At 36.7% G+C, this 19043-nt stretch overlaps 1 protein-coding gene and 1 long non-coding RNA gene across 2 annotated transcripts; one reads left to right on the top strand and one right to left on the bottom strand.

The window, feature by feature from the left end:
• Positions 1-7801: 7801 nt before the first annotated feature.
• LOC131177922 (uncharacterized) lies at positions 7802-8563 on the bottom strand. Its single transcript, XM_058143101.1, has 2 exons — positions 8133-8563; positions 7802-7892 (listed from the first exon to the last, which is right to left on the bottom strand). Exons 1-2 carry the CDS (start codon positions 8561-8563, stop codon positions 7802-7804), a joined length of 522 nt encoding a protein of 173 aa, XP_057999084.1.
• A 4076-nt stretch (positions 8564-12639) lies between these two features.
• On the top strand, positions 12640-13618 carry LOC131170564 (uncharacterized). Its single transcript, XR_009141348.1, has 2 exons — positions 12640-12776; positions 13353-13618. It is a non-coding gene; the product is annotated as an uncharacterized LOC131170564 (long non-coding RNA).
• The last annotated feature ends 5425 nt before the right edge of the window (positions 13619-19043 follow it).

Raw genomic sequence — 19043 nt, 5'->3', positions numbered from 1 at the left:
ATTTATTGGAAAATTCGAGGACGAATTTTTCTTAAGGGGGGAAGAATGCAACAACCACAAAAAAAAAAAAAAAAAAAAAAAAAAAAAAAAAGAAGATGGGACTTTGGCATGTGACAGTGGATTTCCACTGTCACTGCCAGCTTTTGTAATAATAAAAAAAAATCAAAAAATCAGGAGGAGGACCCCCCCCCCCCAATTTCTCTTCTCTCCTCTCCTCCCCTCTCTTCTTATTCTTTTCTTCTCCAGTGACTGGCCGGCGACCTCCCAAGCGGCTCCCCACCTGGCCGGCGACCCTCCGGCGGCGAGAACCACCAGCGGCAGAGAGGAGAAGAGAGAAAACGTGCGCCGATGGGCGGCTTTCAGTGCGATTCCGGCTTCATCGACGTCCGTCGAGGTGATTCAGTGGCGTTGGAAAGCTTGTTCGAGCTTTCTTTTGATCCCAATTGTGCAGCAAATGGAGGTCGGAGGAGTGCGAGATGGAGGAGAGAAGTTTCGGGTTTTTCAAGCTTTTTCGTCAGATCTAGGACGATCCGACCGTTGGATCGACGATCCGAGACCACATATGGACTGAGGAAGAGGGGAGGAACATGATGGTATGATCAGATCCGGCAAATGTCGCCGGCGAATGGCGGCCACTCACCGTGCGCGGTGGTTCCGGCGGTGGCTCCAGTGGGCTTTGGAGATGATTCAACTTCCAGAGGCTTCCTCATAAATTTTTTGGAATTTTTGAGACACAGATAAACTTCGGGTAAGACTAGTTTCATTCTTTCTCATGCATGGAGCATAAATCTGATGTTTCTTAAACAGGAAAAATTGGAGAAAAATTCTAAAAAAATTATATGATGAAAGTAAAATTATTTGGAGATATTCTATGGTGTTTGTTGAATTTTTGAGTGATTGTAGAATATTTTTGAAAAATATAGATGGATTTTAGTTGGATTTTTAGCATATGGGCATATAAGATTATTTGAAATTAAGATATTTAAATTTTATATGATTAGTTGAAGCTTGAGGATGGAGGTTTAAATATATAAATATTAAATGGGGTTGAATTAAGAATATGTTAGCTATTGGAAACTTATGAAATTGAGTAATATTCTTGAATAAAATATTCAATGGTGATTAGAAAATTATAATTCATTTTGCAATAACCTTATAATATTATTAAGGACCGCGGGGCAAAATTTTAGAATTTTTAGAGCTTGTTTGAGTAGATTTTTACAAAATGTCAATTATAGGGACTAAAACGTAATTTTTAAGGTGTTGAGTATTGCTTGATTTGGAGGGCTCAAAAGGGGCCATATAATGATAATGAGATATGAGTTGAATTTAGAAGTATTATTTGAGCCTTTTTGCAGGTTGGGTAGGTCCTAGGTATAGGGAAAACTCTGCTGGATTTTCGGCATGAATTAAGCTGTCTATTGCCTCTTTAGAGTTTTATCTTAACTTAGTACTGATAAATTTATAATTTAATTATTAGGTAACCGAGGTCAGCTATTTTTCTACATCTAGCAGCCACAATAGTTATCGGTGTACTGTGAGTAAAATATTAATTTTAATTGTAATTTCACTATTATTATATGTTCAAGTATGCCCATGCATCACTTATATGTATGTATCTATGTAGTTAAACTCTAGGCACGTTTTATGTTGCATTCATAACTGTAAACTGCCATGGATGTTGTTGTGGTAATTTGGAGCAGTGTGCGTGCGTTGGCGTGCGTGTGATGTGGTGTTGACTATGGATAGGACGGGTAGACACGGCTTGAGATCTTCGCTGGGACCCGGTCCTTCGGGGTAGACACGGCTAGAGTTCTTCACTGTGACCCCGATTTGGTTTATTAAGCGAAAGTCCGGCTTGAGTTCTTCGTTGGCACAGGTTGGATTTAAGAGAGCTGTATAGGGGATCAGCTCCTATATATTATGATTGATATTAATGGGTGTGTGAGTGCTCCAAATTACCTTTTTGATGTTATGATGTAAAATTATTGCTGGTGTTGCATTTCACTCTACAGGGTGCATTAGTTTTAGATAGTTATAGAGATTATGGTTAAAATTGATATTTTACTCTCTGAGTCGAACGCTCACTCCTGTTCACTATATTTTTTCAGGCTACAGGGGGAGACATTTTTCAGAATAACCCGTCCCTTCTCTCAGGTTATGAAAAGATTACTTAATTGTATTATTATTCTCCAAATTTGTAATTTAGGACTCTGCATGTACTAGTAGTAGTATTAATCCTGTCAGGGACTGCGTGAATTTAAGTTTTTGTATTAATAAATAAAAAAATTTTATGAGTTTTAAATAGTTTGTAAATGATGTAACAGGGTTGAGCTGGGCTCCCCTAATTTCAGTTTTTGATAATTACTGGATTAAGTTGGCTCGAAATGAAATTATAACAGTTTGATTTAAATTATTTTATATGCATATTGAGCCTAGATTGTGGGCCTGGTTATGGATTTGAGAACAGTAAGGCTTACTACAGGCCTCGGGGGCTTTATGCCGGCCCAGGTCCTAGTGCCGGTTCGGCCCATAGGTTGGGTCATGACAAATCATGTCAAAAATTTAAACACGAATACGACCCTTCTATTATACGAGTTACAAACACGACACGTTTAATATTAAATTGTATTAGATGTATTCAACACAACACGACCCATTTAACACGAAATAACCCATTTAACACGGTTTAACATGACTTGACCCATTTAACACGCTATATAAGTGGGTTCATAGGTCATAGTGGGTCAAATGGATTAGTGGGTCACAGGTCAATACATGACACGAATATTAAATTATGTCATTGTTTGCTGGTTTTACAACCCCACAAGTGCACGGATCGCGAACAAGCAATAAAGTAGTGAGTAGAGTATCGTCCCACGAGGAACTTAATTAGTAACTACCAAACTACACAGTGATTTTGACTGTCTAGGCTATCGAATAAAATGTGGGAATGAAACTTATCTATTTTAAATGCTAGAATAATAAACTTAAAATGAAATAGTCTATTTTGAAATAATTTCGGAATTAAGATTTCACACTTTAATCTTACTATGGATGTAATCTTGTTTATTTACTGGATTGAGAATCGTTTGCCTTGATAGAAATTAATCCTAAGATATCCTAAGTCCTCTCTCAAGGCATCTAGGGTCTATTTTAATTAACCTAAACTCTACTTTCGTGGCGATTAAATTAATTAAAACCCTTTAAGATCTTTGACTAATTTCTGAACTCCATAAAGGTCATTAGCCTATCTCTAGGTTAGATTTATTAGGTTCAAAATCTTAATTTTCTAATATTAATCTTCATCTTTCAGTCCTTTAATTAATATCTGTAATCAATACTAAGTGGGTACCAACACATAGAATGCATTAAGATCACAAGAAATTAAATCAAGGAACAAATCTCAAATCCAATAAACAAAACTTAATGTTTATCCATAATAATGATTACAAGTATTACTCTCCTAATTCCAGAATATGAAAATTACTCACTCATGGTGAGTTCAGCAAACATGATAAAAATAAAGTAAAAGACAATAAAAATCCTCTAAAAGAAATAGAACAAAAGAACTGAAGAGGATCTGCAGCTTTGATCTTGTGGAACTTTGGCTGAAGGCACCTCCTTGATACTGATGTCCTGCTCTTCTAGACAGCTGTGAGAAAGTGATTACACGGCTCTGGGATTCCCCTTTGTCTCTCCATTTTTTTGTTATCTGCAGCCTCTATTTATATTAAAATGGCTTAGGGTTAGGTTTTCAGAGTCCCTAAGGCGTTAGGAGTCTCTTCTCTCTATCAAAAACTGCAGTTGGAGCGAAATCAAGAAGCTGGCTGTCGATTGATACACGGCCTGTGTATCACTACACAACCCAGGGCCATGTAACTAACTGGAGTTCTGAAGGTTTGCATCTCGCGATGTCACAGAAGGTTACATGGGGCGCAGCTGGTTACATGGGTCCAAGTACACGGCCCGTGTACTTTTGTTCTTCAGAGAATTCTTCAAGCCTAGCTAGGCAGAAACTTACACGGGTTGCTATGATTTACACGTGTTTGAGTACACGGCCCATGTACTGTGTTTCTTCCTTGTCTTTCTCAGCTTTCCTTTGGCAGCAGGTTACACGGGTCTGTGTCTTTGCTTACACGACCCGTATAAAGTGTATCAGCAACACTTCTCTTCCCTTTGTGTTTTTCCAAGCTTTTTTTTATACTCCTATACCTTGGAACTTCATTCAAATACCTGAAATGATGTAGAAAACATGGAATTTAGAGTTTTTCAATGGAAATCACAAAAGTTAATGAAATTAATAACTATGCATGAGATTGCTTGCCTATATGCTATGAAATAATATGCAAATGTGCTTAAAAATATCTATATAATACAAGTGTATCAAATACCCCCAAACTCAAACTTTTGCTTGTCCTCAAGCAAAATAAAACTCTGTTTTAAAACATATTTTAGGGAATAACTTAGGAATATAACCAACAATTCAATAAGCACATAATTAAACTCCTCCAATCCTTCATACCAATTACCCTCTTTTAAGGCACAAGGGTTCCGATAGCCGCCTGCTTAGAACTTGCTCACCCTTCATGGTGTTTCAACTAGTTATTCCTCTATGCAAGGCTATTAATAAAGTCACAAATAACCCGTTTCATCATAATAGAATTAAGAAATACTTATTCCCCCAAATTGCCTCTATTATGGATAATTGTGATGAAGTGACTCAATTACAACTCCATAGGCATATCCTAATTTTCTATCTCCATTAATGTAGCATATACTTTTCAAAAGATCAAAAGGTCTTTAAAAGGGTTGTAATGGGGCTAAAGGGATAATGACTTGGTTGCCAATGAAAGGTTTTTAGGGAATGCAAATATGAGGATAGCATGTATGCATAAAATATCAAGTATACTAACTTTATTCTATTGATTTTTTATAGAGAGGAAGGGCTTTTAGTTTTTTATAGTGCCAAGCATGCTTTCATGATTCTTATCTTAGGACTTCTTCTCTCTCTCTCTCTTTTTTCCTTTTTTTTTATGTCCCTTTGTCCTCTCCGCCAAACTCATTACTTTTGCTGGGTTAGAAAGGCAAATTTTGATTTGATTTCATTTGTACACTTATACTCTTTCTTGAGTTCTACATCCTCTCTCCATTTTTTTTATTACACTTAATATACTTTTTACTTATGTATTTAGCTTCCTCAAAAGGGTAGGGTAGGTGTTTAGGCTAGGGACTAGGTAAATAATATGGGTAAGCAATAAATTCTAAGGAATAGATATCGGTTTCAAATTGGTTACAAGGGATATATATTTTAATTAAGGTGGCTAAGGCTTAGTGAGGTTATATCAAAGAATGCCTTAGCGAGGTTATATTAAAGAATGCCTTAATCATCTCTTCATCAAGCATATACTAGAATTTCGCCTTGATAGGTCCAAGTGACATATTCTAGAGCTGGTGAGGCATTTTTAGGTTTGCTTGTATTTAAAAAAATTTTCTCCTAATTTTACAAATCCAATGTGATAAATTAATAGCTATGAAGGGGTTTAACTAGTTTAGCTCCATTAAGGTGATTTAGTTTTTCATAAATAACATATTAAAGCCTTTTTGCCTATCCAGGTAAGTTCATTCCTCTATGCCGTAGAGTCCAATTATTAGCTCACTAGAATTTTTAGTTATAATTCTAAGTTTCAGAAACTCAAGGTTCAAAATTTACAAAATTTTTCTGGAATTTTGATGCACAATTATAATATATATAATTTTAAGCAATGTAATGATATGCAATGCATGGAATGACCTTGTACCCCCAAACTCAAATCAGACATTATTCTCAATGTCAACACAATATACAAAATTAAAAGATAGCACAGAAATTATGAGGAAGCATATTATGTATTAAAAATTTGAAAGTTTGAACAAAAAGCAAGTAAAGCAGACTTAAGAGTGCAGTTTAGGACCAAGGTATATGAAATTATACAATAAAGAAGTTATCCTATAGTCCTAACTCTAAAAGGTCTCTGAAGGTGAGGATGGTCTGTCTTCATCGAGCCTCTCCAATATCATGTCCAGCTTGTTATGGGCTTCCTGGAGGCTGTCCTCGAGTGCCTGCATTCTGTTATTTAGCGTGGTCTCCATACGTTGCAAGTATGCAAGGACCGGGTCTACAGGTGGTGGTGTATATGGAGGCACTCGAGCAGGAGACTCATGATGGAGTGGGTCTTGGGCTTCCTCCTGGGCATGTAAGGGTTCACCAGGGCCTTCTCGTGCTTCGTCTCTCCTAGGGATGACATTCCCTTCAGCGTCAATCAAGTAGCAGGTGTTGCCGACCTTCTTACATATCCCTATGGATACGCAGATGGTCTGATTGATCTTTGAGGTTCCGACGATGGAGCGCAGCCTGTGATGACCTGGAACGAATTTGAAGTGGAGTGTGATGGCTGTGATAAGGCCACCAAGTACGATTTGCCCTGTAGGCTGGTGATATAAGCGATGAAGGTGGTTGCAGAAGAAGGAGCCAGTGTTGCAGCGCTGCCCGGTGACCATACACCAAAGGAAGAAGAGTTCTTTGGCGTTCACTACATCTAAGTTATCACCGCAACCCATGTTAGTGTTTGTGGCTAACTGGTGCATATAACGCAGAGCAGGACTGGTGATACCTGTAGATTTTGACTTGCTGGAGTTGTAAGGCTCTATGTTTGGGGCTATAGAATGCTAGAAGTCAATGCTGTTGTAGACCATCTGGTTCCGCGGGATCTCTTGGTGTCCGGTGCTATCGAATCCGAAGATGACATTGAACTCATCCATATTCATTACCTGGTCGACACCAAGGAGCTGAAATTCAATTCTACCCCTGAAGCTCCCCAAAACTGTAATGTGGTATCCCGGTAGGCAGGAAATTAGAGTTGGGCGAATCTGGTCCATCCAATATTATCAAAGAGTCCGTTGATTTCGTTTTGTAGCCCTATTTGTTCAAGCAGCCCAAAATCTATGTATTTTGCGGAGATTATTTTCCGAGTGTGAAGCCGGGTGCATAGATCTCTATGGGTATCGCCGCAGAATCCCCAAGGGATAGAGAATTCCGGCTATGGTGGCTGTTGGGGTTACAGTGAAGGTGGTGGAGGTGGTGCTGCCCTTGTTCTTGGGCGTTGTGGTGACGGCTGTGGGGGTAAGGGTGAGGAACTGTTTCCTTGTCTGGAGGGAGAGCCCACTGTTCTTGCTAATCTCTTTACAGGAGCCATTGGAGACTTTGGGAGAGGGAAAGCTAGGGTTTGGTTAGGGGAGAGGAGATTGGAGAGGTTTTTATAGGCTAGGAGAAGTGGAGAGGAAGGGTTTTGGCATGGGGAACATTTTAAGGACGAGAGGTGAATTTAAAGGGTCATTGTGACCCTTCGTTTCACGCGTTTCCTGCCTCAGGAGTCGATTCTACGACACGATACACGGGTCATGTATCACTACATGGGTCTTGACATATAGGCCTGTGTAATTTTCTGTTCGAAAATTTTGACTTCTGCTAAGATACACGGCCCGTGTAAATTAGCTAGGGGACTCGTGTAACTCCCTGTCTCTCAAGTTGTCTAGCTAAATATGTTATACGGCCCGTGTAAATTACATCGGGGACCTATGTAACTTCCTAGAGCCTTATGTAGCCTTATTTTCGGGCCCCAGAATGTTACACTGAGCGTGTAAATAATTACATGGCCCATGTAACCCTTTTTTTTTTTTAAATCAAGTGCTCAGACCATTCCTATTTACATAAATGAGATGAATGCAAGAATTAACAGCATGATTACTTCCCCATTTTTGTTCAATTTCCTCTTGTGTGGTTTTCACTTGATGATTCCTCTCCTCTCTTGCTTTCAGTTCCTTGCTTTTCCATAATTGATATATTAGGGGTCCTACAAATTAAAACATGAATGAATATAAAAAAAAAAATCAAAATAAGAAGGAGAAAGAAGGAAAATTCAGAAAAATTTGGGTTACCTCCCAAAAAGTGCTTGTTTATAGTCTTTAGCTGGACTTGGCTTTGATTGTTCATGTTCTGTCTAGAGGGTTGTCGAAGGTGCAATTGACTCCCTTCTCTATGGGTTCTCCTTGAAAGTAAGACTTCAGCCCCTGCCCATTGACTTTAAATGCACCTGAGGTTTCGCTCCACACTTCTACTTACTCCATGCGGGAAGACTTGGGTTACCTTAAAAGGTCCAAACCATCTTGATTTCAACTTCCCTGAAAAGAGTTTCAATCTGGAGTTGAACAATAGGACAAGATCCCCTTCTTTGATTTCTTTTCTTAAGATGTGCCTGTCGTGCCATCTTTTGGTTTTGTCCTTGAAGATCCTGGCGTTTTCACAGGCGTCCTGTCTGTTCTCTTCTAGCTCATTGAGCTGTAGAAGTCTTTTTTTGCCAGCAGCTTTAAGGTCATAGTTTAGGGTTTGGATGGCCCAATAGGCTTTGTGTTCAAGTTCGACAGGTAGGTGGCAGGCTTTCCCATAGACCAAGCGGAAGGGTATTGTTCCAATGAGAGTTTTATATGCAGTGCGGTATGCCCACAATGCATCATCTAGTTTCATGGACCAGTCTTTCCTTGAGCGATTGACTATTTTCTCAAGGATATGTTTTAGCTCCTAATTTGAAATTTCTACATGGTCGCTGGTTTGAGGATGGTAAGGAGTTACCACTTTGTGAGTTACTCTGTAACACCCCTATTTGCATAGCCTGGTAGATTTCACTGTTCCAGTGACCGGTGTCGGTTCGAACAATTAAGGGGATTAGAACCACACTTAAGACAACTAGATAAGCCATAAACACAAATAATTAGTAATGTTCAATTAGTTAAGTATAAATAAGAAAAACAGAACAGAAGAAGTTAAACGAGCCGAGAGTCACAGCGATGGGTGACCTTCTCGGGAACGACTGCGAAGTCGATTTAAACCCAAATTTCGAACAGTAAAATGTGATGCTGCGGTCCTTAAACATAGTGGAAAAGAGAAAATCACGAAAAAGATCTGTTAAGCCAGTCAAATAATTAGGTCAGAGAGCCGGAAGAAATATGGAATTAATTGCAAACCGGGATGAACCGGTGAGGGGCAATTTGGTCAATTGACCCCGAGAGCCGACTCCTGACCTAACTGTCAAATAAAATCGGAGAAAAAAAAATTACGGAATCAAGAATTAAATTAAAAAACTAATAGAAAAATAAAAAAAAAAAGAAGAGAAAATGAAAAAGTTGAAAAGGTGATGACATCATCATGATGATGCAACTATGACTTCATAATTAATTTTAATTTAATTAACTAATTGACTAAGTCAAATTAAAGAATAAAAATAAAATTGAAAAGCCAAATTTTATCTTCTTCTTCTTCTTTTTTATTTCTTTCCCGTAGCTTCTCATCTCTCTCCCTTTTCTCACTAAATCCTCCATGGCTACTTAATTTCAAGCTTTTAAAGCTTGAATCAACCCCATAAATCCCACAAATTTCCTAAATAAAACTTGTTCTTGGATCTTGGCAAGCCTATTGAGAAAGAAATTTGAAGGAAAATAAAAAGGAAATTGAAGCTTTGGGAAACTTCACAAGAGGTTAGTGATTTAAGATGCAAGATTAGTTTAGTTGTTATGTTTTTAGCTTGAATTACTTGTAAATAAACTTAAAATGAAATGAAACAAATTGTTGAGGGACTAAATTGAATTTCTGCCAGCAGGTGTATGGGAGTATATTTGTGTGGTCTGATGGATTTGAATGAGTTTATAGACCTCCATTAATTGAATGATTATGGTTAAAGGCATGGAATCAAGTAAATGCATGAGGTTAGTGAATTAGGGTTTGGATATTAGGGTTTAGAGACCAAAAATGTGAAAAACTTGTAAATGGTGTCTTTGACCTAATGTGAAGTGAAAAATGGTCATTTGTGACCAAATGAGGTGTGTTAGAAGTGTTGGAATTAAAAGCCAATTCGGATTGGATAAGGTCATGTGCTGGCAGCATGACCAAAATTTCCTTTGAGGGATCAAAAATAAAATTTTACAAGTCCAATGGATATGGGACCAATTGGGGATCAAAATAGGCACTAAATGACACAATTTTCATTTAGGAAGCCTGCCCAAAAAGTAACTAAAACCTAGTGAACAAAGTGACCGAAGTCGGAAAATCGCAGGCTGCCTCTGCACAAGCTAACCAAATAAATAGTATCTGTTCATTTGGTCATAACTCGAGCTAGGCAGGTCAAAATGACCTGAAATTTTACCAGGGGTTAGATGAGATATAGATCTAAAACTTTCATGAAGAATACCAACCCAAATTATGCCATTAACCCAATCAAATTACTGAGCAAAGTTGGTGACCTGAATCTGCAGAACTGCAGATTGTCATATGAATAGTAAAGTTTCAATGGCTATAACTCTCTCTAGAAAACTCCGATTTAGGCAATTCTTAAACCAATGGATACCTAAGACATAGTAGAACATTTCATATGAAGAAAATTAGACCAAATTATGGACTTAACTTGATCAAATTACTGAATGAAGTTGGATCAACAAATCTGCAGAACCAAATTCTGCAGCATGAATAGTAATAGTAATTTGCTTATAACTTGAGCTACAAAACTCCAATTGGGGTGATTCAAAAAGGAGAATAAACTTAAGATAATAAGGAACATTTTCTATGAAGAAAGTTTTACCAAATTCCAACAGTAAACTGACCAATGAAACAGTACAATTAGGGACACCAAAATTGAAAATTTGGTAATTTTGCCTAAAAGACCTAAGTTTTGAGAAAATGACCAAAACCAACAAGTTTAGTGACCAAAATGTGGTATGTGGATGAAGTTGGAATTCCCATACCTATTAAGCCTTAGAAAGTCAATAATTTGACTTGAATAGTACAGTGAATAGTAACTCGAAACACAAAATTTCAAGAACGTCGAATTTAGCACGTTAGAGCTAGGTAAAAGTGAAGTTAAATTTATTATTGGATTTATGCTAAGTTATGGTACTGAAACACTGTGAAATTATGTGTTTCAGTGGAAAAGAATACCGGGACAGAACCCAAGGAGTCGAGTCAAGGCCAGCAAGCGACTCGTTTGAGGTTTGTGCACAACGTATACTTTTTATAATTATCTTCTGCATACTGTTTTGAATAATGTGAAATATTAAATTATGGCATTCTTATGATGTTTGATTTAAATTGTGAAAGTTATTGTGTATATTTGAAATGAAAATGTTTAGCAAATTGTTAAAATAAGTTTTGAAACCACAGTGTCATGACCATATATTTGAACACCTCACTAGCACGACTAGTGGGGGTAATTAGTTTCGAATTTTGATTCATTCTCTGGAGAAGTGTTAAGGTGTGCCAGTAGAAGAGGATGTGAATGGATATCCATATATTTGAGCTAGCTAGCCCTGTGATGTGATTTCTCTTTAGCCTCTGGCTATTGAGATTCTATTTGTTTCGAATGGCATGATCTAACTGTGGATTTTATGAAATGTGTTTTGATTCTTCGAAATGAACTTGGTTTGCATTAAAATTTCATAATTCGTGTTTTGTGTTTAATGCTCATGTTTAGTTAAATTTTTGAATAAATGTGATTTATATTATGCATAAAGATTATTTTAGTATGTTGTGCACCACTGAGTCCTAGTACTCAGCAATAGCTTTTATTGCTGTCGCAGATTTAAAGACTAGAGGAGCAGCAGACTGAGCTGCTGAAGATTGAGGATCATTCAGCTTGAGTTCTTTGGGTATAATTTATACCCTAACTGTAAATATTTCTTTTGATGTATATATTGCACATAAATGTATAGACATGAAAAAAAATGGGTCTTGAGCAGTTTGTATAAAATTTGTATAAAGTTGTAATATATATATTGTAGTTTGAAATTCTCTTAATGTAAATTTTGTAATGATGTATCTAAATTGTTTTGTTTCTAATGAAATATGAATGGAACTATTTTATTTAATTTGAATGAAATGGATTGCTAGTATTTTGATGATCATTGGATAGTTGATTTGAAATTTGAAAATTGATAAATGTGTTGAGAAATTGATTGAGATTGAATATGAAATTGAAGCAGTTGTTGAGAAATGTAACACCCCTGATTTTTTATATATTATTATTGGGGTTCGTGTAGGTATCCTCAATTCGCGGAAATTCGACAGTTGTCCGGATCTGTGAATTTCCGGCCAGACAGACCAGCTACCGGAAAAGTCTCCGAATTGGATCGAGGTTTTGGCTACCCCACCATTGTCAGGCATCGGCAGCGTTCAAGTCGGAATCGGCAAAGGTAAACCCGAACCTTGCTTTTTCGTAATTTTCTAGTGCTTAAATAGGATTAAAAATTCATAAAATATTCGTGGTAGCTTAGAAAATTACGATTCTTTTTGCAATAGCTTAGTAATATTGCTAAGGACCGCGGGGCAAAGTTTTATAATTTTTAGAGCTTGTTTGGACAATTTTTTGAAAAAATGATCAATTATAAGGACTAAATTGAAATTTTTCCATATTGTGATGAATGATTGATTTGATGGGCCCAGGATGGGCTGTGTGATGTGATTGAGTTGTGGATATATGGATTGTGGATATAGAAGTGTGTTTTGAGCCCTTTTGCAGGTTGGGTAGGTCCTAGGTATAGGGAGACTCTGGGATTTCGGCATGACTTAGGACGTATTTGGTCTTTTCTTTATTTGTATTGAGTCATTTGTGTTAAATAAATGTAATGTAATTGTCAGGTGAGCCGGGACAGCCTTCTTCCTCCGCCCAGCCGCCACAGTGATTGTCGTCAAGTCTGTGAGTAAAATATTAATTTTAATTATAATTTCGATATTATTATATGTTCAGCATGCCCATGCATCACTTATATGCATATATTTATGTAGTTAAACTCTAGGCACGATTTATGTTGCATTCATAACTGTTAATGTGCCATGAGTGTTGTTGTGGTAATTTGGAGCAGTGTGCGTGCGTTGGCGTGCGTGTGATGTGGTGTGGACTATGGATAGGGCGGGGTAGTCACGGCTTGAGTTCTTGGCGGGACGTTCCTTCGAGGGGTAGTCACGGCTTGAGTTCTTCGCTGGGACCCTCGATTTGGTTTATTAAGCGAAAGTCCGGCTTGAGTTCTTCGCTGGCACCAGGTTGGATCTAAGAGAGCTGTATAGGGGATCAGCTCCCAATATATTATGATTGATGCTACAGGGTGCGTGAGTGCTCCAAATTACCTTTTTGATGCTATGATGTGAATATGATGTTGATGTTGCATTTCACGCTACGAGTGCATTAGTTCTGAGATAGTTATAGAGATTATGGTTAAAATTGATATTTTACTCTCTGAGTCGAACGCTCACTCCTGTTCAAAAATTTTTACAGGCCACAGGAGGATATTTTTTTGAGGTTAACCTGCTTTCTCCCTCGCAGGTCGATTACTACTGTTTGTATAAACTTGTTAAATCTTAGAATTTCCGCATGTGTTAGAAATGTTTATTTGATTTGGGTCTGTAAACTAAATTATTATTTTTGGACCTGTAAACTTAAATGTGCTATGCATGTTTGATGGATTGGATGAGGGAGCTGAGCTCCCATTTATTTTATGTTGATGAGTATGTGGAGGGTGAGCTGAGCTCCCCAATTGACTATATATTGTGTTTACAGGTCGGGTGAGTCGAAAACTCCCCGTTGGAAAGTCCATTTTATGGCCGGACTCTGTCCGTTTGTTTTCTTGAATTTGGGCCCAATGGGCCTTAGAATTGGGTAAATGAACAGTTAAGGCTTACTACGGGCCTCGGGGGCTTTAGGCTGGCCCAGGTCCTAGTGCCGGTCCGGCCCATAGGTTGGGTCGTGACAAGAAAAATTTTTAGAAGTGCTTTTTACAGGTATTTGAAGAACTGTTTTCTCAAAATACAGAGGGAACTCTATCAAAATTTTTACAAAATTTGCGGAAAAATAAAATGGGCCAAAATTTCCAACTAGCTTTCCACTTAATTACATGTTTTAAATACTTATTAGAAATGCTCACCACTTATCAAAAATAAGAAAATTGTTTTAAAATCCCTTGTAGGGTACTTAATGAGTTATCGGTAGGTGAAGTTCGATAGTTCATTAGGTATTCTACGGGATCATGTTATGCCTTACAGAGGGGTAAGGTGTGACATACTCTATATTTCTTTAATAAATTTTCAAATTGTCGATTATAGAAGTGACTTCCTCCATAGCTAGTTATCGCTCTTGGTGAGCCAAATCTTGTGAAGATATTCTTTCTGAGGAATTTCGTTACCACTCTTGCCTCATTTGTTAGTGTGGCTACTGCTTCTACCTATTTTGACACATAGTCGACGTCAATTAGGATATACTTATTTCCAAAGGAAGTTAAGAATGGGCCTATGAAGTCTATTCCCCACACATTAAACAGTTCGATCTCAAGTATACGGGTTAATTACCATGGGAGTGTGCCATGGAAAGGAAAATACGAAAAAATAGTTGAAAATCAAAAAATTACCAAAGTGGGGTGAGTTGAAAATACAGACGCGAGTCAAAATAGCGTTTTTAGTTGGGACGCTATCTTTAATAGCGTGCAGAGGCAAAATGAGTGAGACACTGTTAAGAACAACATCCAAATGGGCAGGATGCTATTCTTAACAGCGTATAATTTTATTTATTAAAATAATATATATATTTTATTTAAAATATAAAATAAAATAATTAAAAATTTAAGAAAAGTTGGACGCTACTATAATAGCGTCCAACTTTTCTTAAACTTTTTTAATTTTAATTTTTTATTTTATTAAATTTTAATTTAATTTTAAATTAATAAATAATATTTATAATAAAAATATTATAATATATAATATTAAATATTATAATTTTATTTATTAAAATAATATTTATATTTTATTAAAATTTTTTAATTATTTATTTTTTAATTTTAATTTTTTATTTCATTAAATTTTAATTTAATTTTAAATTAATAAATAATATTTATAATAAAAATATTGTAATATATAATATTAAATATTATGATTTAATTTATTTTATATTTTAAATAAAATATAAATAATATTTTAATAAATAAAATCATTTGGACGCTGTTAAGAATAGCGTCCCGCTGATTTGGACGCTGTTCTTAACAGCGTCCTACTCATTTTGCCTCCGCACGCTATTTTTTATAGTGTCCCGACTAAAGACGCTATTTTGACTCGCGTCTGTATTTTCAACTCACCCCACTCCGGTAATTTTTCGATTTTCAACCATTTTTTCGTATTTTCCTTTCTATGGCACACTCGTACGGCAAAAAACCCCAAGTATACCGTGCAGGGGCATCTCATTCCTTCTTGAAATATTTCCCGTTCTTTGGCATTGATCACAAGCTAGCACAAAGGACCTTACGTCCTTGAATAGATGTGGCCAGTAAAACCCTACTTGCAAAACCTTGGCTGCTGTTTTTGTGGTACCAAAGTGTCATCCATATAATGATGAATGACAGCATTGCAGAATGCTCTCTATTTCCTCTTTCAGTATGCATCTTCTTATTAGCCCGTCATTACATTTCTTGTACAGTAGAGGTTCCTCCCATGTGTAGAATCGCACATCACTCAGAAATTTCTTCTTTTATTGATAAGTCATGTTTGGAGGCAATACCCTACATACAAGGAAATTAACAAAGTCAGCATACCATGGAGCTTAGGAGAATGCTAGTAATTGCTCATCAGGAAATGAATCATTAATTGGTAAATCCTCGATGTCCCCTGTATATTCCAGTTTCAGCCTGGAGAGATGGTCAGCTGTTACATTTTTTGATCCCTTTTTGTCCTTGATTTCGAGGTCAAATTCTTGCAGGAGTAAAATCCATCGAATCAGCCTTAGTTTTGCCTCCTTCTTATTCAAAAGGTACCGAATGGCAGCATGATCTGTGAATATAATGATGTTTGACCCAATTAGGTAGGATTTGAATTTGTCAATTGCAAACACTACTGCTAGGAATTCCTTTTCTGTGGTAGCATAATTGATTTGTGCGTCGTCAAGTGTCTTGCTAGAGTAATAAATGGCATGGAGCTTTTTATCTTTTTTTTGCCCGAGCACTGCTCCAACTGCATAGTCACTTGCATTGCACATCACCTCGAATGGTAGCTCCCAATCCGGTGGTTGCATTATTGGTGCTGAAATCAGGGCTTCTTTGATCCTGTTGAAGGAGACAAGACAATTTTCATCAAAATCAAAGGGAACATCTCGACTTAATAAGTTGGTAAGTGGCTTAACTATTTTGGAAAAATCTTTAATGAATCTTCTGTAGAAGCCTGCAGTCCCAAAAAGCTTCGTACTCCTTTGACTAATGTTGGTGGTGGCATTTTTTCAATGATTTCAATTTTTGCCTTATCAGCTTCAATTCCTCTTTCTGATATCAAATATCGAAGAACTATATCTTCCCTTACCATGAAGTGGCATTTTTCTTAATTTAGGACCAGGTTTGATTCTTCACATCTTTGCAATACTTTTGATAAGTAAGCTAGGCAATCATCAAAAGTAGTTCCATAGACAGAAAAATCATCCATAAAAACCTCCATAATATTTTTAATATAATCAGAAAAAATGGCCATCATGCATCTTTGAAAAGTGGCAGGGGCATTACAAAGATCAAAGGGCATTCTTCTATATGCAAATGTTCCATAAGGGCATGCGAATGTGGTCTTTTCTTGGTCTTCTGGGTGAATACAAATTTGAAAGAATCCTGAATACCCGTCTAGATAACAGAAGTAGGAATGTTTTACTAATCTTTCTAACATTTAGTCTGTAACACCCTCCCGGTAGCAACTCCGTACATTCTACTGTTCCGGTGACCGGTGTCGGTCCGGACAGCTAGAACGTCCGGAAAAAAATATTTAAATTAAAGTGGGGGACCATAATTAACTCAAATATTGATAAGAAAAATTTAGTAAAAATTTTAGAAATAAAATACAACCAAGTTAAGCAGTAGGTGCCCTAGCGAAGGGTAACCAGAGGGAAGTTGCGGTTCTCGCAACGAGGAGCCCTAGACCCAGGGGAAAAATTTTAAAATAATTTTTGGGACTCCAGAGAAGGGTCATTGAGGTTCTTATGGCATTAGAATGCCAAGAAGATAATTAGAAAAATTTTTCAATCGGTACAGACAATTTTGACCCGTTAAGCCAAACGGAGGGCATTTTGGTCATTTTGCCTTCAGAGGTGATTTTTGGCCGACTTGTTCAGTTAAGTAAATAATTATAATGATCTAAAATATGAATAAAAATTGCTAAAAATTGAATTGAAAATGAGTAGAGAAAAGAAGAAAAGAAAATGAAGGAAAATGCTTAATTATGACATATGATGATGTCATTTAAAAGCCCCCCTCCAATCACCATTTGACAAACCAATAAAAAGAGATAAAAATGACTTAAAATGAGATAAAAAACAAAGGAAACTAGCAGTTTCCTTCTTCATACGGGCTGGAATAAGAGAGAAAGAGAGAGAAAAGGAAAAGAAAGAAAGAAAGGAAGAAGGAGAAGGAGATGAACAGTAGCAGAAAAAGGGGTTCAGCAGAGCAGCATGTTTCTCTTCCGTCCAGGTGAGTTTGGCTCAACATCTATGGCAGATTTTTGGATATGTCTGAGGTATGTATGTGTGGAAGTTATGGTTAAAATTTGGTGATTGTTCAACGGTTGGATTTGGAGAAATATATTGTTGAACATAGGCTGTCTGTAGGTTAAATTCTGAATTTTGGCTACTGAAATTTGAGAAAAATAAATAGTTAGGATGCTTATAAAATTATGAAATTTGGTACAAATGATATTTGGGATGTTGAGGCTGCTGGGTTGAAATTTGGTGAATTTTAGACTTGTGGTTTATGAGATATAAATTGTTTTGCATGAGCTGTCTGAGTAAGACTGATTTCTGCAACAATTCAGATTTTGAAGGGTTGAATGAATGTTTTGATATCTCATGATATAGAGATTATTTGATGCTAAAAGTTTTACTGATATTGTATAGGGATATCTTGAATATATGGTTAAAATTTGGGATTTATTTAACGGTTAGATCATTATATATAAATTTGAATGCACAAGCTGCCAGATTGGGTATTAATGGGTGGTTGTGGATTTAAGATTTATGATAGGAGTTTAGTCCAATTTAAGGGGAAATCTTGTTGAATTTTTATTGGATATTTAATTTAGGAAAGTGAAGTTATAATTGATTATGATTATTATGATTCTAGTGGAAATCTTGAAGAATAACAAGCTCAAGGTTGGTTTCAAAAAGGTTAGTGCCTATTATGCATACATCTTTCTCTTTCCATGATTAGAGACCTAAAATAAGCAAGAATTTGTGAATTAAATGAATGGAATTTATGTGTATGTATACAATGAATTTTGGCAGCCCTAGGGAGGAACAAGATTAAGTGTTTTTGATGGACTTAGAGTGGACTAAAGATGATGTTTAAGGTATATATATATATGTATGATGAATTGGTGTGCTAACTAAGGTAATTGGTGTAATCCTTGAAAATGAGCTAGGGTTTGGGAGTGAAACATGGATTTAGCTTATGAAATTGTGAAAGAACATTTTAATGGTCAATTAGTGACCATTTGAGGCAAGTTCACCATAATTTGAAGAGATTTAGAGTGATGCAAAGTGAATGTGTAGGCTGCCTAGGGACAGCAGCAGGGTGACTAAAATTTCAGTGCACTTGGACAGCCATAACTTTGGCTGTGTAAGTTCAATTGGTGTTTGACCAATTGGACATGAAACTAGGCTTATAATGGCACATTTTTGCTGAAGAAACCATGCCCAAAAGACCAAAGCAAGAGGACCAAAAGTTGGCCCCAATCCGGATACCCTGCAACAGCACCTGCAGAAATGACCAAATGAACAGTAACTGTTCATTTGGCCATAACTCACTGTAGATATGGTCAATTGACCTGAAATTTTTACAGCAATAAGTTAAGACATAGACAAACAATTTTCATGAAGAAACTTACCCCAAATTATGGCCAGAACCTAACCCAAATGGCAGTCACAGTCACTGTTCATGTTACTGTAGATTTGGTAATTCTG

Source organism: Hevea brasiliensis, chromosome 2, assembly GCF_030052815.1.
Source record: "Hevea brasiliensis isolate MT/VB/25A 57/8 chromosome 2, ASM3005281v1, whole genome shotgun sequence".
NCBI lineage: Eukaryota > Viridiplantae > Streptophyta > Magnoliopsida > Malpighiales > Euphorbiaceae > Hevea > Hevea brasiliensis.
This window is presented reverse-complemented; position numbering and strand designations above follow the sequence as displayed.

Excerpts from the sequence above, each read along its gene's own strand:
- LOC131177922 (XM_058143101.1), bottom strand. The coding sequence starts at position 8,563 with ATGAAACTAGATGATGCATTGTGGGCATACCGCACTGCATATAAAACT. Across the intron at positions 7,893-8,132 it reads AGTGTGGAGCGAAACCTCAG|GACCCCTAATATATCAATTA; the intron begins GTGCATTTAAAG and ends TTTAATTTGTAG.